The sequence below is a fragment of the Oryza glaberrima genome, chromosome 5 (assembly GCF_000147395.1).
Source record: "Oryza glaberrima chromosome 5, OglaRS2, whole genome shotgun sequence".
Lineage (NCBI taxonomy): Eukaryota > Viridiplantae > Streptophyta > Magnoliopsida > Poales > Poaceae > Oryza > Oryza glaberrima.
The window spans coordinates 1,233,050-1,255,650 of record NC_068330.1 but is presented as its reverse complement, the minus strand read 5'-3'; the positions used below and the strand labels follow the sequence as shown (position 1 = coordinate 1,255,650).

Genomic DNA, 22,601 nt, shown 5'->3' with positions numbered 1-22,601 from the left:
ACTTAGGAGCCATGCCTGCGCAATAATCCATAATCCGCACGCTACAAGGAATGTGCCCAAACTGTGAAAATATTTGAAATTTTTTTTGTAGAGGATGTTCACCATTGTTTTTCTATTTTTTCCCCAATGAATATAAAAAAAATGCTTTCACAACTCAATTTATTAACAAGCAATAAATATAATAAATAGCATGAAGTGACCTTTCACTCAAAAACCTTAGCTAGGTGGGGTTTTGTCAAGCCATGGTATGTGGTGTGTTTCCCCACATGATAGGATAGATCAATGGTCAAGCAAAAGGTGGAAATAGAAAAGAAAGAACAAGAGAATATAGCACACAAGAAGGAGAAGGTGGAAGAAAATGCCAATCCTCTCCAATCTCCATACATTACAAACAAGAACCAAAAAACAACAAAGAGAAAAAAGTTTAGGTAAAAAAAAAAAGATGAAGAAGAGGAGAAATTAAAGGTTTGCTCGTGCCGTATGTCAGATGTTGCTCGTGACATTGCCTAGCTAGTAGCACAACAAAACGTACTGGCCTTGGCCCATATGGGCTCACACCCCACGTGTCGTGTGCACGAACCCATCCATGCACGTACAACTTTCAATTTTATCTTGTTTGGATGACATTAACATGCACCACGTACGTGTACAGAAGCTTGCAAGCAACTAATTATTTATCCATTAATTTTGCATTTCGTCCAAAACTTAGCTTGGTACTGACTAGTAGTACAATGTTTCATCACAATTTAAGGTAGCCTTTGATTGATCTTTTTCTTTTCCGAGTTTGTTAGCACAACCAAAGGTCCAATTTAAAAATAAATTATTCATCAGATTATCTTCATGAATTATCAGATTATCTTCATGAATTATATACTTAATTATAGGAATAAATAAATATCTTTGGAAATAAACTTATTAAATAGCTTGGAACAAGTGGTTTGAAAAAATCATTTAAAAATATTTTTCAAAAATATATTTTTAGAAACATGGAGCAAATAATCTACTAGTAAAGAAGCTGATAGAAAATAATATAACACCGAAGTCCTTTAGATTCAGCAATCAATGCCCTATGGTGATAATAATCTCAGTTTGGCGCTCTTGGATTTCGAAGAAAATATACAGACTCCAAAGTCAAATATATTTGACCAGAGGAAATAATAGCATTTATGAAGTCGATTAAGAGGTAGAATGATGTTCGTTGTTATGCCTTTTGTCTCTACCTTTTAAACTAGTACTCCTAGCACTCTAATCTCCAAAACAAGGTCCCAATTCAAATGTTGGTCCCCAACATATTCCAATTCAAACACAGATTCTCAAATTCTGTCAGCAAGCAATCTTGCTGAGGAAGCACCACTACTTGGGCATTATTCAAGGTCAAGTGAACGATTATTTAAAAAAAGAGAGAGAGAAAAGCTCAGATCAGGATCTCATATATGATGAAAACACAGAGAGAGAAACACACAAATTCAGATCCCCAGACAAGGAGATCCACATGGCAACAGCTCAGAGCTCACACGCACCCAGATGCATTTCGCTCGATCACCTGACACCCAAAAATAATTAAACAATCAGCAGCAGCAGCATCCACACTGACCACCACTACATTTGGGTTTGCAATGCATGCGTGCAGCGACCTACTAACCATCAGCAAACGACGTGTGGAGAGGTAAAGCTGCCATGGCTGATTCACCACTCGTGCAACTGCAATGCCCCCCCTTTATTTTATTTTATTTTGTTTTGTTTTAACACTAGGTGTTTCTATGCCTCCATCTTATCATGGATGCAACCATTTTATGCTATGAGAACCCATGGTTCCATGATATTCATGGTTCATGAAACTCACTAGTCAGAAGAGTGTGGCAGTATGACGGAAGTAGGGGGGAAAACAGATTCATTTTGAGTAGGCTCTGTAAAGGAATACGGTTGAACAGCTTAAATAGGATGTGATTATATATGTGTAGGCATATGTTTCTTTATGTTGTACATAAATTATAATATCAACCGAGGTTCGCTCTAATCTCCTTAGTGCACTGACTAATACATAAATCTAAATCTAAATATTTTAGGGCCCTTTTGAATCACAAGATTGAAAAAACGTAGGAATAGGAAAAACGCAGGATTCTGATATGAATGCAAGTGTAAAACAGAGGATTGCAACACACAGGAAAAACACATGAATGATCGTTTGATTGGACCGCAGAAAAAATGCAGGAATTAGAGGAGCGATGAAGACTCATAGGAAAATTTCCATGAGGTAGAACCTCATGCTAGATTTCCTCTAAAACTTGCATGTCAATAGGCATTCCATAGGAATTTTATAAGATTCCATAGTATTCATTCCTTTGATTCAAAGAGGTATATAGGAAAAAATTCTATAGGAATGAAATCATTTAAAATTCCTATGAATTTCTTTTGAATCAAAGGGGGCCTTAAGGTATTTAATTTTTTTCACGTGAAACTTAGTCTCTCACTCCAATGGCCTCGATTGGTTATCCATCAAGACACAAAATGAGCCATCCAGACACTAAAAAAAGTCCTTAATAGGTTGCGCAATATAACACAACATGAGGCATGCAACCGCTACAAAAATATAGGAAATCAGGAAAAAAAAAAGCCACATGCCTACGACCAGCATATTTTGGCAGGGGCCAATGTATCTATACACTTATACACTTGTAAGTTAGTAAAGATAAATAAGTGATTAAAAGACATTCAATCTAATATCTATGGTTACCATTTTACAAATACGACACTAATGTTTTGCATAGCCATTATTCATCCAATTCAAACTAACCAAGATATGCATTCCTTTATTTTGATACATCCATTCCACTAATAAATCACATTGCTCTATATATAACTTTGTGTCAATGTGTAGGGAAATTAGCCGAGGCTTATTAACATCTAAAATTAGTTGTGCCAACCGCACGTATATGGAACTGAAAATGCAATACCATTGGGGGTCCATATAGCAAGCATTTCCTCTCCTTTTTCCGGCATCCTCGTGATAGAGAGAGAGGCCATGGATGATGAATGAGATGGATTGATGTGAAGTGAAGTGAAATGACCTCTGTGCTGCAGTGTGGAGTAGTCTGTGACATGGAAATCAGCAAAGCAGAGGAAAAAGAAGCAAAGGATGGATGGATGCCCAGCAAATGAAAGAAGAAGAGGGCAAAGAAAGAATCCTCAAATCACATCCCTCTGCTGTGTTGTCTTGCCAGTACAACTCATGTACTCCCTCCGTCCAGGTAAAAAACAAATTATATTCTAATACAATATAAATCTAGACAAAGGTATATCCAGATTCGTAGTACTAGGATATGTCACATCTAATACTAGATTGGTTTTTTATGGGACGGAGGGAGTAGTTGGCAAAAAAAATTTTTGCCTCTGTATGTATACAGACACACATTTAAAGTATTAAACGTAGTCTAATAATAAAACAAATTACATATTTTGCCAGGAAACTACAAGATAAATTTATTAAGTCTAATTAATCTGTCATTAGCAAATGTTTACCACATTGTTAAATCATGGCTCAATTAGACTTAAAAGATTTGTCTCGTAATTTTCTAGTGAATTGTGTAATTAGTTTTTTTCTATATTTAATACTTCATGCATGTGTCACATTCGATGTAACAACATGAAAAATTTTGTTTAGGAACTAAATGGGCCTCACTCACTCACAAGGAGGGAGTAGTCAGAGCCAATGTGTGGACCCGGCCCATGGACTCTCTGTGGGCCCCACCTCTCAGCAATTCTAGTAGCTCACGAAACCCTTGCAATAAATGTTCAAATCAAACTCATGAATGGATGCATCTTTTTCCTTGTTTGAATGAGCTATTCATTCAATCCATATCCAAGGATTAATTTTAAATGTAACTGTAGTAAAGAATTTCAAATTATTTGTTGTTCGTAACAAATTTCACATCAAACAGCAAAGATACGATAAACTACTATGTTACCCAGGGCCCCTTTGAATCGCAGGATTGAAAAAACAGATGAATAGAAAAAACGTAGGAATTAAATGCCACACTTATTGGATTCCCATAGAATTTTGAAACACAGGAAAGTCTTCAAACTATCGTTTGATTAGCACACAGGAAAAACACAGGAACCTTAGACATATGAAGAGGAAAACATGAGGTGAGACCTCATGCTTATTTTCCTCCAAAATTGCTCTAGTAAGGTTCATTCCATTTGAATTTCAAAGGAATTGATAGGAAACAATCCTTTGTTTCAAAGGACCCTATAGGATTATTTCCCATAGGATAAAATCCTCTAGAATTCCTATAGTTTTTCCTTTGATTCAAGGGGGCCTAATTGGTACTTCTTTCGTGCACAAATATAAGGAATCCTATGTTGTTTTTAGTATTTTGATTTTTTTGGGCTACAATGACTTATTAAATGAGAGTATATAGTGAGTGAAATGGTGATTGAGGGTAAGTGGGAGAGATTTAAATAAAAAGTGATTGATGTGACAACCTACTTAAATTTGAGAACAAAATTTGAATATTTGAATTTCTTGTATTTGGGGATGGATGGAGTATATAACTGTGTTGATGAACGGTAAAGATGGAAGACAATTATAAATTTACTTTAGAATATGAGAAATACCAATAATTTGATAAAAATTAAATAGTAAAATAGTAAGTAATCAAAACGGAGGAGTTAGGGTGTGTTCAGGAGGAGGGGTTGGAAATCCATCCTCTCCGACATGCAAAACGAAGCACTCATTAGCGCATGATTAATCGAGCATTAGCTAAAAACTTAAAAGATATATTAATATGATTTTTAAAACAACTTTCCTATAGATTTTTTGCAAAACATTTATCGTTTAGCAGTTTAAGAAATGTGCACGCTGAAAACGAGTGAGATGAAGTCAAAAACATTGACTTAAGAACACAACCTTAATATTTATAGTAAATTTTTCAAAAGATTACCGCTACTTAGTGTTACCTCCGTTAAATGGAAATGATATTAAGAGCTGGTAAAATTAAATGAAAAAAATATTGTGATAGGATTGAGAAAAGGAGGTGCGTACGTCATTTGAATAGTGGAAAGTTATAATTGGTTGAGAAAAAAATTATGTGGATGTTATATTTTGGGATAAATTTTATAGATCAAAAGTTGTTACTTCCTCCGTCTAAAATTGTGACATTTTTTTTATACTATGAATCTAGACAGTAACAAAGAATATCACATCTTTTCTTAAGAAAATATCACAGGTTTTTTTTATATTTTGAAGAGGAGGGAGTACAGTATATTTTACTGGGAGTAGGAGTGAGTCTATTCATGCATAGAATTCTGTTGAAGGATTTAGAAGAATGACATGACCAGCAGTCCAGCAGAGCATTGTAAACCAGAATCTCACACATGACACATCCATCACATCACACACAAAACCAAACCAAACCAATATTGCATGGTCCAGTGCACCATGTCCACATCAACCAAGCAGCAAAGGCGAGCGAATCCTAAGACCACTCCTAATTAATCACCCAAGCACTAATCACGATTAGCCTTCTGACTAATCACACTCCTTCACAGCCTAATCTTCCCGCAGCTATAAGCTTCCCTTTCCTTCGTGTCCCCCCCTCGCTTCGTGTCATCGTGCGTCAAGTGTGAACGCGTCGCGACGATGAAGCCGCCGGCGGCGAGCCCCGGGCGCGCGGAGAAGCAGCTGCCGGCGCCGCCGGGGCTGGCGCGGCTTCTGCTCAGCAAGAGCCGGCGAGGAGGCGGTGGCGGCCGCTCCCGCCGCGCCCCGGCAACGTCGCCGATGTTCGTGTCGCGTGGCCGGGGCGGCGCCGGGCGCGCGGCGGCGGCGGCGGCGGACGGGGAGCCCTCGTCGCCCAAGGTGACCTGCATTGGCCAGGTGCGGATGCGGAAGGGGAAGAAGGGGAAGAAGGCGGCGGCGGCGAGCAAGGTGGCGGCGCCGGAGAAGGGGAGGGGTTACTGCCGGTGCCTCAAGAAGGCGTTCCTCTGCGGCGGCCTGTTCGACTTCGACCGGAGGCGGCGTCCGAAGGCGCCGTCGCCGGAGGTGGTAGAGAGGAGCCGCCGCTCGCCGTGGGTGTTTAGCAGCAGGGACGTGGCCGTCGCCGCCGCGCCCAAGCAGCCGGATCCGAGGGGAGAGCACGCCGAGGAGGACGAGGAGATGGAGGCCTCCGCGGGAGGAGTCTTCAGATCGTTGGAGGGCGAGGAAGCGGAGCGGCTTGGGATCAATGGCGGCGGCGACGACAAGGAGGAGGACGAAGAGGAGGAGGAGGAGGAAGCGGAGCTCGTCTCGTCGGCGACCACCACGCCGCCCAAGAACGCGCTCCTCCTCATGCGCTGCCGCTCCGCGCCACAGAACCGCTCGTCCCCGCTCACCTCCAGGTTCCCCGTCGCCGCCGCGCCCTCGCCGACCAAGGACGCCGCCGCCGCCGCGGAGATCGCCGCGCCCTCTCCCCGCAAGTCGCAGAAGGCGTCGGCGGCGGCGGAAGCGCAGCACGAGGAGAGGCAAGAAGAGATGGCATCCGTGCAAGAGCAAGAGGAGGTGAGGGAAGAAGAAGAGGAAGACGTCGACGACGACGACGACGACTACGACGAGGAGGACATGAGGTGCTCGTCGGCGCGGCCACTGGTGCTACCGAGGTGCAAGTCGGAGCCGGCGACGACGGCGGCGGCGAAGATGGCGGGTGGCACGGCGGCGGACGCGACGACCGCCGGGTGCTTCTGGGCCAACGGCGGGAGCAGCGGCCGGAGGAGGCACGCGCCGGCGGCGGCGGCGGCCGCAACTCCGGTGGCATTGGCCGGCCACTGAGCAGGTGGGCCCCCGAAGCTGCATTCGGAATCGAATTATCCGATATACTAGTAGCAATATATTTCCATTTTGTTCCTCTTCTTCAGTTAATTAGTCTAGAATGGTAAGCTGTAATTTCTTGTGGGTAATACTAGTAGTATTATTATTCCTCATGCCTGTGCCAAAAAATTCCTTGTATAAATCAAGTTTACCTGAGTATGCTGTAAATTTGCACAAGGTGGAGTAGCACTAAGAGCTTGTTTAGTTCAAAAAAAACATTATATCGAATCTTTAAATACATGCGTGGAGCATTAAATATAGACAAATTAAAAAACTAATTGCACAATTTGCATGAAAATCGCGAGACGAATCTTTTAAGCATAATTAATCTATAATTAGCTATAATTGCTATATTAACTAATTAATTAGGCTTAATAAATTCGTTTTGTGGTTTTTAGGCTAGTTATGAAATTAGTTTTCTCATTCGTGTCCGAAAACCCCTTTCGACATCCGATCAAACGTTCGATGTGATACCCTTAAATTTTTTTTTCGCGAACTAAACACACCCTAAGTACCAAGTAATTAGTACTCCTAGCTACTGCTTTAAATCTCTTAATTAAATCGCCCTTAATGTAACCATCTAGTGCTTGTCCTATTAGTAGTGGAAAACGGTACGGTGAAAAGATCAATGTAGCCATGAATGATACTACTCTACTAGTAGTAGTACAATCGTTTGTCCTGTGCAATGGGGCTTAAACAAAACCTGTACAATTGTCTCACCTAACAATGTGTAGCTTTAATTGATTATCACTGCCACTAGTACATGGAGTACAATTGAGCACTGCTCCTTCCGTAAAACAAATAAACCAAATTTCTGTGTTCAACATTTAACTATCCGTCTTATATAAAATTATTTTATAATTAGTATTTTCATTGTTGTTAGATGATAAAACATGATTGATACTTTATGCTTGACTTGTCTTTTTAATTTTTTTCATATTTTTTCAAATAAGACGGACGGTTAAACATTGGACACGGAAACCGTTTGTCTTTTTTTTTTCTAAGAACGGAGGGAGTACTCACTTACAGCTACAAGAGGCCCTGAAGAAACAGAATTGCATTTTGGATTAAGCACAAGAGTCAGATCAAAACAGTGGTGTGCTAGTACTAGTAAAGAAAGAAGATTGCCGGGAAGCTTTATTCCAAAGGAAGGGAATTCCCAACAGGCAGCAGCAATCAATTTTGTTGGCGAAAGTTATAGTTGCTCGGCCATTGTAGCAGCTGCAGCACTAGTCATCTCGCTTTCGTGACAGTTACAACTCGTAAAATAGCTACTGCTGCCATCCATTATGGTTATGGCGATGTGCAGCAATGTTTTCTGCACTAGTACTGATAAAGAGGCAGACTCGAAGTTTCTGCTCTGGATTCAAATCGATCTTTTGGATCAGAATTCAATTGCTGCAGCTACGACCTACAACCTCCAATTCATCTATAGCCAATCTAATAGCTCATTCATACAACAGTTATATACTACACTATTAATATCTAGTTCCATCTGTCATAGACACACTGTATCTTGGAGTCTGTGCTACAGCTAACTACAAATCTGTAGCTCGCTACTCTTCTCTCTCCTGATTTATCTTCTTAAAATATGTTTGCAGTTGGCTTATAGCCTGCTATTGTACCTGCTCTTATGATTTTAAAAAAACACAGGTTTAATGTACACAAGATTTAATGTTTTGAAATAAAGAAATACGCCTTTGTAAAAATCAACGAGATAGGATGTTTGACCTGCAGGCTGCCTAGCACGAGTTGGTTGTGAATGGCCGGAGAATCTAATGCACTTGTGGCAGAAAATGCAAGTCATCGTGGAGACATGCGTGGAAGAAGCTTGTGATCCGCTGCTTTGCCCATAAGTTGACCTACAGAGTACTCCAGAGTAGAGCGTGCAAGCAGCATAGTTTATTGACCTGCATCGTGCTACTACTTCTACAACTTGTGCAGTGACGACATGTGCATTAATCTGGATTTGGACTAATGAGACGAGAGAGAACAGCAGCAGTGACCACCTCGAGATGCCTGAGATCTGTTAGTACTCTTTTAATCATGACCAACGGAAGGGCAATCAAGTGTCAAACCGTCAATAGCCCAAGAGCGATAATGCTGAGTGAGAGGGACAAGGGAAGAAACAAGAAAAAGCTAAAGCATTGCATTTGCAGGAAAGGAGGGAGCAGGCTGACACCTACGTGCGGCCGTACGCTCCAGAGTGCGTATCATTGTGCAATACCATCACCAGGTAGGTCTGGTGCTGCCTCTGGAACAAATTGCATGTTTCCTCTAACTCCTTGTGCAAGCAGAGAACCAGGGAGACATTCATGGGTCATTCCCAATCGCAGAAGTGCAGAACGCCAGAACCCATCGTCCAGATGGAGGATTCTGAACCAAGTCAAAGCAAACACTGAAACTCACTGTGCACTACTGTCAACTCACGTACAACCACACGACCACACTTGCCCCCCCCAAAAAAAAAAATACACAGGGACGCATGCAAGATAAATTCCTTTTTTTGATATGTATATCAATTCCTCTTTGATGAAAACTGGGAAAAATAGGCTTAGTCCTGATACAATCGCAAAAACATTAAGCTGAATCAACAGAAGAAGTCGTGCTTACCATCGTGGAAGAGAAAAATATAACTTGGTACCGTGCCGGGAAGCGGGATGATTAACCTCATGACTCACCGAACAGTAGGATGTGCCAGCATGGAAGGCGCAGTTAACACAAAACCCAACATTCTCGTGCATTGCATAGCAAAGCTGAGATTAATCAACAATTACCCAAGTAAAACCCCAACGACTCTGTTTATTGGCCGCCACTTCCAGGAATAATTTATTCTCCATCAAATACCAGGTTAATAAACAACTAAATTAGTACCCCCAAACCCTAAATACAATGATGGTACACACAAAACATTCACATGTATTTGTCTTGCATCCAGGGTCCAGGGATGACCCCACCTCTATTCCTTATATCCAGTAAAAGTCAAAACAAAAAAAATGTACAAACTGCTCCAGTCGCCACATTAAGCCTCGATACCCAGTTAGAAAATTTTCTATACCAACCTAACAGAAAAAAAAAAAAACATTAGCGACCTCCAATGAGAAGGAATGTAACTACAATATCATGCCTTTTTTTGTTGACAAGCCTCAACAATTTCTGTGATATTAAAGTAAAAACCTTATAGCATCATCTGTTAACAACTGCACAAGAAACTGGGAACATTCTTGTTATACGAGGTTCAAATCTTTTACTTCTTATTTGGACTACTTCAGCGAATAATTCTACTACCCAGAGAAGCAGACATATATATTGCAAATTTTATTCATTGACTGCTGGCAAAGAACTACTTTAGACAAGCTTCTAACAAGAAGCCTACACAGCTATGCTTACTCACTGCGACTCCCATCTTATCTGAAAATCTCGACTACTGTAGATGTTTTGTGTTACATATGAATATATGTCAGACAACTAAATTTTGGGAAATGCAAATAAGAGAACCTAACATGATGTGTAAGCTCTAAAGCCAATCGAAGCACAAACAAGCTTTATAAGAATGAATATTCAACTTCATGATGTGCTTAGAAACTAACAGCATATTAATTTGCTCTTATTTATCCTGTTATAATCTGCAACATTTTTATCCTATTGTGATCGAACTCCAGATGGTGTCATTAATGAATGGGAAGGGATCTTCTATGTCATTCTTTCCCTTTTCATTTGGTAAAAGACATGCCCACTTGCAAATTAACAACTTTAATCACATGCAAACAACAAACTACAAGGAAACTGGAACAGTAACACAGGGGAAAAGGACTAATCAGTTATGCTCACCATCAGATGTCCTCTATGCAGATCCCTCCTGGATCAAATAGAACACTTGAAAGCTTGTAAACCATTGAGGCAACAAAGCATCAATGCTGGTGTTTTTCTTTACATCAACCAGACGACCGATAACCCCACCTCAGTATAAATCATGATTTCTGGATGGCAGCTTTGCCAAACTAATGCAAACTCAGTTACCCTGTTATGATGTCCAAACTACTCAGAATCAGTATCTATTGATAAACAGAGTCGAGGCCTAACAGACCGAGGCTGGCGAGGATGAGAAAATATATTTTCTATCCTTCTTGGATTTAAATCAGCTCCGCTACGTCTTTCAATGTTTGTGCTCAGAAATGCAGAAGCTGCAAAAAACGAGTAAAGGAATTATGCCAATATTTTGGACCAACTGAGCAATCACAACAATAATTGCTGATAATACATGATGATAGTGGTGGGAACACCCAACAATAACCACTAGCAGACAAAAGACCTGGATGTTCCTGCATATGTTCCAACCAAGCATAACCCCTGTTATATAGGCGACCATAACAGACACCAAAATCCATAGAAATTGTAACTACCAAACCACCCTAGAGATGGGCTGATAATAGAAGACAGGCTTAGATGCATTTGGTATAACAAATATCTTGATACTACGCAAATTCCTTCAAAATTGGTAGTGTTACTGAAGAAAAGAGAAAGCAGGCCCGGTGTGAATCGACATTTGCTACAAGTATAAGCTTAGCAATACAATTGGTGATGTGGGTCTCTGCAGCCCCTAAAAAATGCATTAAGAGCAAAAACTAATGAACTCTTTACTCATGAAACAAAAAGGTGGAATAATCATGCTTGGTAACTTAGTTGAAGAGATACTCAAGGATCACCAAAGGTTAGCAGCAACTATGTTTCCAGTAGTCTTATCCACATTGTGCTAATTCATCACTGTTTTCTTTCCAGTCAGTAATCAGTTCACAACAAAATTATGTTAAGATAATTGTTAGCCAATTTAACTAGTTATGAAAACATGGAAAAGCAAAGTATCACGCACGGATATAATATCATACAAGGAAATAATTCAACTGAAAAAAAATATGACTAAGCAAATGGATAGAAATTTTAAGTTGTTGGTAAAAATATTTCAAGAGTAAACCATTGCCTTAGAATATAACTGTCACATGAATAAAGAACTAAACTCGGAAAAGGGAGACAAACCAGCATCGGTCAATGGTTCGATCCCTGTCTCTGTTGATGGAATTTGTGGCTGTGAATTGACATCAGCAGGTGCAGGCTCTTCGTTACCACCTCCACCCGCTGCGAGTGTAAGGGATATCCAATCATCAGACTGAACCCCATTTGGTGCATTAGCACGCTCGCTAAGTTCTTCCTGAAGAGGAACAGAGGAAGGTTGACTTGGAAGAAAAATTTGCAAGGATGGATCATCGCCAACCAAAGCCAGTGGGTTATCAACCAAACTTCCATGCATTTCATTACTATTCCGGCAGACTGAAAGAGCAGGAGTTACCGAAGCCTCCTCTACGCCAACATTACAATCAAGAGAATAGTCATTTGGTGCTAAGCCAAAGGAATTGTGTGAACCAACAAAAGTATTATGGACATCAGTATCATTCCCAAAAAACTGGAAGCCTTGTTCAGGTTGTTGATAAGAAGAATGCATTTGCCAGTTATTCATCTCAAAATCATCAACATTGTTACTCAATAAACCAAGGCCACTTGTACCAACGCCGGCATCTTCCTGGTACCTTTCAGTATATCCAGTACCATTAGTGGTGAAAGGAAAACCACTACCATTTGCAGTGGTAGTATTGTCATAGACAGCTGGTGGACAAACCATAGCATCATTCTCTTCATCAGAATCACTAAGAACAATGACGTCTGTGGCATTATGTTGTTGCTGTGGTCTATCATCTGTATTGCATGCTTGGCCAAAATTGAGAGAGAAACTGTCAAACTCATTATTACCATTGTTCAATGATAAGTCAACATGCCTATTGCTCTCTTGGTTCACACTTGGGTCTTCCCCGTCTCTATAACTACTAGTTGGGCTATTGCTCATATGCATAATGTTGTTTAGAGCTCGGAACCCACTATTGTTTTGCATGTGATTTCCAACCACAGAAGGCTTCTTGTCATCTGCTTTACTACTAACTTCCCAGATTCCATTTGGATTTCTCTTTATTCCAATTTTCAAAGATTTCTGTCCATCAGAAGTACCTTCCATCATTTGTTCATTTCCATTTTGCATGGCAGGTTTGACATCTTCCTTAGGATTACAAAGGGTACCATCAGGCATATGCCACTGAGATAATTCTCTACTTGCAGCATCACCCTTCACACGCCAAGATCCGTCAGGCTTGACATCAACCTCATTGACATCCTCATTGCAATTGCGCAACTGCATCCAAAAGAAAAATAATCACAAAATGCTGTGGATCTGACAAAAAGATTTAGAGGTACAATGAAAACTTACCAGAGAAGTAATCCTATTGAAGTAAGGATCAATCATCAAGCTCTCAAGAGAGTAATTCTTTAAACATATTGGACATTGCCACTGTATAGAAACAAGAGAAAAGAGCAATCAGAGGATATAAAAGGAAAATATGAAAGCATCAACATGTCAAAAGGTGGGTTGTGAGCTCCAGAAAAAAGTAACTCTTTCCTGGATGAACACACATGTATCTGAAGGATGAGCATCAGGGAACACAAGATCTAACCTTGCGGGACCGTTGATTCAATTCCACGAAAGTTTCAAGATCAAAACAACCCATGTGAATGCAAGGCTTGAATCTCCCAGCAATCCTCATTCTGGATCCACTATTCTGAAGATATGTTAGAAAACAAATTAGATTAGTCTCCAATTTTGCATCACAAGAAAGGCTTAGCCTTACACACATCTTGACATGGCATTAGAACCTATATGTGCTAAAACTACTCCAGATCAATGAACAATGGACATCAATAACCTGATAGAATGACTATATCTGCATACTGTAGTGTACACTTAACAAACATATGTTAAGCTAACTAAACAGTTATACGTAACAAAAACTCACAGGGCAACGAAGGTTGACTGTAACAGACTCCGCAACCACTTCCAAATCACTGTCACTATCAGCATTCTCTGCAGTGTCTCCACCTCCGAGACAGCGCCGAACACGAGCAAGAGCATGCTCAAAAGACTCTCCTTCAGCTTCCTTTGGAACTAAGTTCAAAACCTGGTTAAACAATAGCTCAATTAGAATCAGAAAAGGTGTTAGCTAAGAGAGTTGTTGGCCTTTCTAGAGGAATGAAACATCTCAAGGAAATAAAGACAGCGCTTAGCATTCCCCCTTTCATTATTATGCTTAAAATATACGTTTCTTCCTTTAAGCAAAGAGGAGGGTAATAAAATTTCAGACATTTCCAGGTAATAACTTTATTAAATTTTGTAATTCATCAGAAAATGTTAAACTAAACCATGCATGACTTCTTCAATAGGAACATGTAACATAATACGACCATAATGTACATACTGCTTAAAAGTAGAGCAAAATTGTTTCTTTTGAAAACAGAGGAGTAAGCACTTCACAGCAACAATTAGCCAAGATATGTATTTATATGCTTCAATAGCGAATTTGTGGAACGAATTTCTATTAAGAACATCACCATCAAAATGGATTGAACTGGAAAGCCATTCAACAGTTCTAAACTAAAAGCAGTTTGGTGTACAAGAAACAGTTCAAAAAGAAACACGCGTATAATGCTCAGATCATTGAAGTCATAACTTGCAAAAATATCCCTATTAGTCATTGCCACCAACCAACAGATAAAGCTAATGTTAATCTTTGCAAACTATATGATTTTTTTTGTGGTGTAATTTGCAGTTTTCCCTATCAGTACTCAGAGCTTGACCATAATGTCAATGAAGGTTGATGGACCAAGCGGCTAACTGGATTTCTTTCCTGGTCAGATGAGTGTTGAAAGCACCCTTAGAGAAGAGTGAAATTTGAGAACCGTTTGGAAAGATCTCGACAGTATAAATTCCTAATTTGATCTTGTGGCTCATAAATGTCGTTCTTGTGAAATAATTAAAAGTGCAATGATGTATACAGAGGAATATGGTTCAAGAATACAATAAACTCATGTAGAAACCTCAGTTTTGCTTGTACACATTTCAAAAGGAGATTATATTTCAATCAAATCAACAAACACATCTGGGAGAAGTGAATCTGAAAATTATCATTTCATAAATCAAAAGGTCAAATGGAAATACCTGAGCAACAGTCCTCCGTTTAGCAATTCGAACACCAAAGCAAAATGTCCGAGCATCGACCCTTGATAAGCAAATTTTATTAATTCCCTCTCTACTGCATGTGGTTATCTGCAAATAAAGGGAAAACAACCATGAGAATGATAGTACAAGCTATGCAGAACCAAAACTTTGGAAATAGAATTAAAAGTAAAGCAATGTGGCAACAAGCGTTACTATATAAGAATGCATGTGAAAGCTTGCTTCATGTAAAAATAATGCCCTATGCCTGGGAATATTTAAAATGGAAGCATAACGCCAAGTAGGAGAAGGAGGACAATATGCCACTCCATTCGTTGGGTTCAGACAAAATGCCACCCACTAGAATGCAAAGGATAAAATGCCACTCAATAGGTTACCTTCAGGATATTTTGCCACTTTGAGGGATTTTAAGACCAATATACACTTGGCTGTGGAGAGAGGAAGAAAGAGGGGAAAGGGGAGCGCCGGAGAAGGTCGAGCTGGGCAGTGTCCGTGCTTGCCGGCGGCGGGTGGTGAGTGTGCAGGGGCGGACGACGATGGGGAAGGAGGACGGCGGTGCCGTGAGCAGCGAGCGCATACCCGTGTGCGGGTGGCGCCAGAGAAGGCGAGCGGTGAGTGGCAAACGCGCGCGGGGGGGGGGGGGGGGGGGGGGGGGGGGGCGGCGCCGGAGGTGGCAAGCTGCGAGCGCGTGAGGCCGTCCCGTCAGCGCTGCCGTCCTCCTCCCCCAGTCGCCGCCCTCCTCCCCCCATCGCCGCCGCTGTCCTCCCCCATCGCAGCTCACCGCTGCCGCCGGCGAGCAGAGCCATTTCCCTTTCTTCCTCTCTCTCCACAGCCAAGGGTATTTTGGTCTTAAAATCCCCCCAAAGTGGCAAAATATCCTGAAGGTAACCTATTGAGTGGCATTTTATCCTTTGCATTCTAGTGGGTGGCATTTCGTCTAAACCCAACGAATGGAGTGGCATATTGTCCTTTTTCGTAGACAGGATATGCGTAATAAGAATAGAAAGCCTTACAATCATTAGAAACCAGAATAAGCAATAAGCCAAGTCTCCAGCTCTCCATATGCAAGATTCACATGGTGGCTGGTGCCCACTGGGTAAGATAGGTGATACTGTTGTGGCGACTGATGATTCAGACTCATGGCCATGATTCCTAGTGACTAGATAAGACAACAACTACTGTCAACCGATGGTTGTTCTCACAGTACTTCCTAAACTAAGAGAATGCACTATTCTTCCAAACCTTAATGCTGGTTTTCAACTGTATCACCCCTAGCTGCAAGACTCTGCAAGCTTAACTGGATCTTCAACCAGGCCCTGTTCTTTTCAGCTACTTAACTGGATTACTGTCACAGATTATTTGCTCCATGCCTCTAAAACTACGTTTTTCTCAAAAAAAAAAAAAAAACCTTTCTTCTACTGCATTATTTAGATCCCTTGTTCTATGCTGTATTCGTTAAGTTTATTTATCAAATATTTAATCTATATCTATGATCATGTAAATAATCCATGACAATAATCCGGTCAATAATCTGTTTCAAACTGGGCAGTAAATTTTTCTCATACTAAACACATCCAGCTAAGATTCTCAATGAGACTTTCCACCTAAGAGTTACTGCGAATATGATTTTAGGAGATTTTATAGGAGCATTAAAAATACAGAAGCAAATTTTTACAGGCCGCCACTAGAAGATAAAGCAAATTTTAACTACAGATCAATGAAAACAAGCCCAAAGGTTTTGTAAATAACATGGTTCCATTTTAAGGTTGTAACTCCACTCAATAACGTTAGGTTCTGTCAACCGGAGAACAACAAAAATGGCACAACTTAAAATAGAATAACATACAGGAATATCAAATAGGATAGCCAAATCTCTGCCAATTAGTATCTAGATCTTACCAATGCGACAGAAGGAAATTGAACTTACCAGTGGACCATCATCCCGTCCATTTATCCCTAGTAATTGAGAACCAGGTCTAGTCACTACTCGTACAGAAATACCTGAACATAAAATGAAACTAATGTTACACAGATAGTAACTTATTTTAAAGAAAGACCAACGTGAAGTATTAACCAACAACAGCATAACTGCACAACATATAAGACAATATTTAAGCTGGGATGCAATTCAAATATGAAAGTGAATCAAATTGTGCTACAAAATCATCAACAATACCATTAACATGCAATTCTGCATATTGGGGCCACTGCATCCTGAACTGAACTTTGTCATTCAAAAGCATGCACCAAACCTGTCAACACATTCACTGCTTCAGATAGTATAAACGAACAATATATGCATGCATATCTTAGATTTATGCAAGGAAAAAAACAATACGAAATGAATTAAACCATGTTTCATCATTGGACGAAATGAATTCGAAATCAGCCTGGTCCACATAAATTCAAACTTTTGCACAAAGAAAATTTCTTTGTACAATGCTAGCAAGTAGCATCCACATGGTACAGATGAAAATTTGCAACAACACAAAGTAAATACAGTTGGCTTGTAACAGAACAAATTAAGAATATTTCATGTTACATAGAGAACATAACTTATCCACAGTGCTTTGTCTTCACAATACAACCAATGAAAACAATTGCACAATAGACGCATTACTCATATTGTGTGAATTCCATGTTACAAAAGGAAAATGAATTGGTCAAAGGTTTGCCTTCACCATTGATAAGAGCTATTCATATAAGCCTAAAATCAACAAAAAAACTTATGAACGTCCTAAAGAACTGAGTGGCATAAACCCATATGGTTTCTTACTTGGTACTCAAGAGCATTATGATATTACAATATTGACGCAATATTAAGTTGAACTGAGGACTCCAAAACTCAAGCATATTTAACTTAGCTTTGTAGAATAGAACAAACCTGGAGGTCATATTCTTGTCTCTGGACAGTTTCTCTATCTGATCGAGAAAGCTGGAAGCTTTTCTCCACACTTTGAGGTACACTTGTTCTAAAGATATGAGAGGATTAATAAGGATGTCATACATCACAAGTAACACATGATCATTAAACGAGACAATTTAGAGTAAATAGAATAGCAATTGAACCTTCTAAGCATACTGTCGTCCATAAATGTGCTAGACAAAATGTTGTATAGTCACAAATAACGTTAACTGGAGAATTTACCATATGTTACAAGGATTATTATAATGTGACAAGTAACTACTAAGAAGAGCCTTGTACAATATATGGAGAGGCATGTGACAAAGTAAACTCATGACTATCAAGTATCAACAATGGATTTTACCTACGTATGTAATTATGAGCCGTAGTGTAACTGTAAACATTCTATGATTGTGCAACAATGAAAAAAATTTAAGAGGCATGATGAAAAAAGTGTCATGAACTGTTTTTCTATTTGAAGGAGTGACTGAAAGGGAGAGCCTAGCGAGCTACCAGTGAATGTAAATAAAGGTGTTGGAAAAACTGCCATTTTTGCAAAGACGAAATAGAGAAAGAAGAGCATCAATAATAAATAAATAGTCAGCCACGGATTATTATCAGTTAAAATGTTGCCAGTAAGAAGAATCCATTTATACCCACCCATCATTTGTAACACCAGATGACACGAATTTCACTGGGAGTAATGGATTTCCAGCAGTGACCCAAAATCTGCAAATTCAAAGCATGTAGCTGCAGCAAATCAAAACTTAATCCCATTTTGTAGAATATATGGTGATAAACTGGAAACCATTTTGTACAAGTTTCAAAAAATCCCCAAGTAATCTCATGCACAGAGGAGGTGATACATTATTAAACTGTGTGAAATCAGAAGATCAAAATTAATTTCATTAATGAGATATGAAATTGAGAAACAACAAGGTAAAAGCCACACATCTTGAATTCTTGATGTTTGTCTTTTCGTTCACTGTTTTCCATTTTCATATCTCACAAGCAAAATCAAGTTTGCACATGGAATTACAAGAGCATGTACTATCACCTTCCCTAAATATGTTTTTGTTTTGATTTTTCTTTAAAAAATGCAGTGGTTTCCACCACAGATTTACCTGCTTAACCCCACCCAAAGAAAAATCAAATAGTAGAAAGACATACGGGTCTGCCCGACTCAGTCGGCATAATTCACAGTAGAAAACGGGTGGAACTTCAGCGCTCTCCCCAGGCTTATCTGGAATGAGTACACAATTCAAATGTTGCCACACTTGGCATCGCTGATCTTCACACTGCAGAAAGACATGATACATGATTTAAATAATAATAATAAAAAGAGGGATGGCACATGCCGTAACGATCTTTCAAAAAGAAAGGAATGTAAGAAATAAAAAATGTTATAATACCTGGATCATGCTGTCATTAACCATTGTGCTACTGCAAATGCAGCGAACTTTGGCCTCTGGCTGGAAAGAGTCATAGGCTTCCTCTTTAGGCCTGAAACTGAAATCTGATCCGCTGTGGCTCCTGGTGGCTAGATCAGGAGCACATTGGATTTGCATTTTCCTGCTAATGAAGGCATAAAGATCTCAAAAGAGAAGCACCACTGATTTCATCTCAAATATCCACACTATTATGCCACATGGTCAATTTTATGAAACAATGAAATTTAACCTGTATGTATCATCAACAATTTTTGCCACTGCCTCCTTGGTGAGAGAATTTTTCCTTCCCCATCCATGATGCCTTTGACCTGCAACAAGAAAAGAACACACAAATTTAGGTTTTTAAAACTAGAAAATAGAAAAGGCATCATCCGTTCATGCTGATGGATTAGACACCACTGAAACAAATACAGGGAATGAAACAGTGCAAAATTTAGCATGTCAGTACATGACTTGATATGTAAGGTACTAACATAGACCAGGGAAGCAGAAACAACAGACAAATGCATACCTTGCTCATCTGTTAAGAGTGCCAACACCCTATCAATAAGATCCTGTGAGAATATAAGAGAAGTATATCAGAAAACAAAAGACAACGAGCTAAGAAATAGCTCATTGAAATGAGCTCTTCATATCAGACCACCATTACCACCAAAGATCCCACCAATGCTGTATTATGAGAGTCTCTACTACCGGTTCACCTCAAAAGCTTACATCTCATATTCTCATTTAGTTGAAACTGCCGTCTGATAGATGGTGATGTAAAAAAGATTAACAGGAACAAAATTTGCTGACCTGCTTCTTTCCTTGCTTTGGTAAGCCGAGCTGATTTAATATATCTTTGAGTTCCTTTATTCTAAAGTATGCCAGTTTATCCTGCAATGAAAAAGGCAAAGGGGTCAATGCTAAAGTTACCAAAGCAATTCATTTGGCATGACACATACATAAGGTACAACTGGCGTTTGATCCATGGACTAAATACTGGGATCAATTCCAAATCAAAGCAGAGATACTCTTGCCTGGAATTAAGCATGACGCAACTAACCATGCTAAATTAACTGTCATGGAACACAAGGACCCAAACTACCAAACTGAAGAAAGTGAAAATTAGCAATTTTCTGAGCAACTTAATTAGTGATTAGTATGACATGAAACATCTGGATGCTTCCCGTATGATACAAAACCATACAGCATGGGACAGACTACGGATCAAGCAAATGTGGGGGATTTGCCAACAAGCGAAAGCGCCAGCCTAAGCAATTGAACTGCCCAGTGAAGCCCCTCGCCAGGTGCTATACTGAAATCACCGATTAATCCGCAACCCTAAACGCCAGAGAGCTAGGCACTAATAAACTCCACAGCAACCACTGGAAAAAAAAAAACTAAAACTATCGACAAAACTAACTAATCATCTCATCATCTACAAGCAAACACGGCGAGCAAGGGCGGGGCCAGGCACGCCGCAACCTTCCCCGCCTCAAAACAGACGCGCGCGACGCAACGAATCCCCTTCCCCCCCCCCCCCCCCCCCCCCCGGCGCCGAATTACGCCGCGGAATCGGCGGAGATCGGGGTCGAATTTACCGGCGGGCGGGGGAACGCGAGTCTACCTTGCAGCTGGAAACCAGGTCCGCCATCGGCGCCGCCGCCTCGGTTCGCCCGCCTCCCTACTCCCGCACCACCACCACCTCCGCCGCCGCCACGACCATGTGCGGGGGGGAAACCGATCGGAAGGGGGGGCCCAAACCGCCGCCGCAGGGGGCAAGACGAGATCCGGCTGGCGGCGCAGCGAATTGGGGAATGGCGACTCCACACGCGCAGCAAGCCGCAACCCACTTTCCTCCTCGCCCTCGCCTTGTTTTGTATGGATGCGTGGGGTTTTTTTCCTCTTTTCTCTTCTCTTCTTCTCTCTCGCGTCGGCTCGACGAGGAGGGGGTAGTTCGTTGTGGTTTGTTTTTTTCTTCTCTTCTCTCTCCTATTCAGCCGCCGCGGCGGACGTATCGGCTGCTATCAAATCTGGTTTTGGGGCCGTACGTACGAGTCCGCGACCGGAACGAGGGGGGTGGTGGGTTGGTCAGGTCGCCTCTCCCACTTTAATTGCTACGCGCACACCACCGTCGCAGCTATCTCGAGTGGGACCTTGGGAGTGAGATTGACCCGCCACGTCATATCGTACAGTGGATGGGCCGTGTTGCCACTTGCCACGTGGAGATAAACCTGATGGGCTGTATATGGGCTAAATTCACTTTAGGTCCGTCAATTTGGCGCTGAGTCTAAAATTTATCCCTGAAAAAAATATCAGGTATAACCCATCCCCCAACTCTTGGTACCGTAGCAACTTTGGTCCTAAGGCAGTATAACTCCCAATTTCATCCGACGTGGCGCATTGAGTCCACTTGTGCGACACGGTCACCATGAGATTCCGCTCATCGTGAGGCCACTTGAGCTCCTGGCGAAGAAATCCCCTCGCCATCGTTACCTCCCCTACTACCAAGCCCGGCTGTCTGGGGTCGTTTCGTCAGAATGATGGCCATTTACCGTCTCCCAGCGGTATGTCCGAGTTAGCACATCTGACTAGAGTCAATGTGCCACGTCGAACAAAAACCAGGACTCGTATTGCCTTGAGATCAAAGTTGATACGGTATTGGGAGTGGGGGATGGGTTATACTGGTATTTCAGTTCGACGAATTTCAAACTCGGGGTCAAATTAAGGGATCAAAGTGAACCTATTCTAACCTGTTGGTTCCTGATAGTTAGGCCAGATTTAGCCGGCTTGCAACTTGGAGGTAAACATGGGCCGTATATGGGCTTTGTTGGGCACAGATTTAGCCCAACTAGCTAACGGACCTTATTTAGTGTAGACTAAACTGGGCCTTAATTATTATACGTTCAGTGTAGCCCAACTAGCTAATGGACCAAGTTGTCCAGTTTATAGAGGGGTGATGTTCGATTGTATTGTACTTTTGTCATTTTGTCAACCTTTTATTTTGCTTATCTTCCCGTCCTAAAACGATAAGTTTATTTTTACTTATCCTATACATATATATCTATATCTATACCTACTTAATTTTTTAAAATTTTTCAATCGTCACATAATACGTTTTCGTCCGTAGGCAGGGCGCCTTCCTGCCCTTGCTGAGTGACGCCCTCCATCTTTCATGTCGCGTACAATGCACAAAGAACATAATCGGAAATCAGAAACTGATACAAAATCCAACCAGGTAATTACTACTTTAGAGAACCCAAGGAAAATGGGGAAAGGGAAGAAAGAAAAAAGCCCAGCCAACCTTGAAGT

At 40.8% G+C, this 22,601-nt stretch overlaps 2 protein-coding genes across 4 annotated transcripts; one reads left to right on the top strand and one right to left on the bottom strand.

Annotated features, from left to right (window-relative positions):
- The first annotated feature begins 5,591 nt into the window (after positions 1-5,591).
- On the top strand, positions 5,592-7,018 carry LOC127773245 (uncharacterized). Its single transcript, XM_052299280.1, has one exon. The coding sequence runs from the start codon at positions 5,642-5,644 to the stop codon at positions 6,800-6,802; it is 1,161 nt and encodes a 386-aa protein (XP_052155240.1). The 5' UTR covers positions 5,592-5,641; the 3' UTR covers positions 6,803-7,018.
- A 2,309-nt stretch (positions 7,019-9,327) lies between these two features.
- LOC127773240 (E3 SUMO-protein ligase SIZ1) lies at positions 9,328-21,282 on the bottom strand. 3 transcript variants are annotated; one of them, XM_052299276.1, is made up of 17 exons: positions 20,917-21,282; positions 20,103-20,183; positions 19,819-19,861; positions 19,537-19,615; positions 19,269-19,431; positions 19,027-19,154; positions 18,517-18,585; positions 17,836-17,923; positions 17,128-17,203; positions 16,879-16,952; positions 14,934-15,041; positions 13,735-13,896; positions 13,396-13,500; positions 13,152-13,232; positions 11,857-13,076; positions 10,673-11,025; positions 9,328-9,903 (listed from the first exon to the last, which is right to left on the bottom strand). In XM_052299276.1, exons 1-16 carry the CDS (start codon positions 20,941-20,943, stop codon positions 10,998-11,000), a joined length of 2,532 nt encoding a protein of 843 aa, XP_052155236.1. In that variant the 5' UTR covers positions 20,944-21,282; the 3' UTR covers positions 9,328-9,903; positions 10,673-10,997. The 3 variants fall into 3 exon arrangements, with proteins under 3 accessions (XP_052155236.1, XP_052155233.1, XP_052155234.1); XM_052299273.1 differs by having other exon boundaries at positions 11,876-13,076; positions 20,917-21,278; XM_052299274.1 differs by having other exon boundaries at positions 11,876-13,076; positions 19,269-19,428; positions 20,917-21,278.
- Between the last annotated feature and the right edge of the window lie 1,319 nt (positions 21,283-22,601).

Coding starts and splice junctions, on each gene's coding strand:
- LOC127773245 (XM_052299280.1), top strand. CDS start 5,642: ATGAAGCCGCCGGCGGCGAGCCCCGGGCGCGCGGAGAAGCAGCTGCCG.
- LOC127773240 (XM_052299273.1), bottom strand. CDS start 20,943: ATGGCGGACCTGGTTTCCAGCTGCAAG. Junction 17,204..17,835: donor GACAAGAATATGACCTCCAG/GTTTGTTCTATT, acceptor ATGTGTTGACAG/GTTTGGTGCATGCTTTTGAA. Junction 13,077..13,151: donor TCAATAGGATTACTTCTCTG/GTAAGTTTTCAT, acceptor TTTTGGATGCAG/TTGCGCAATTGCAATGAGGA.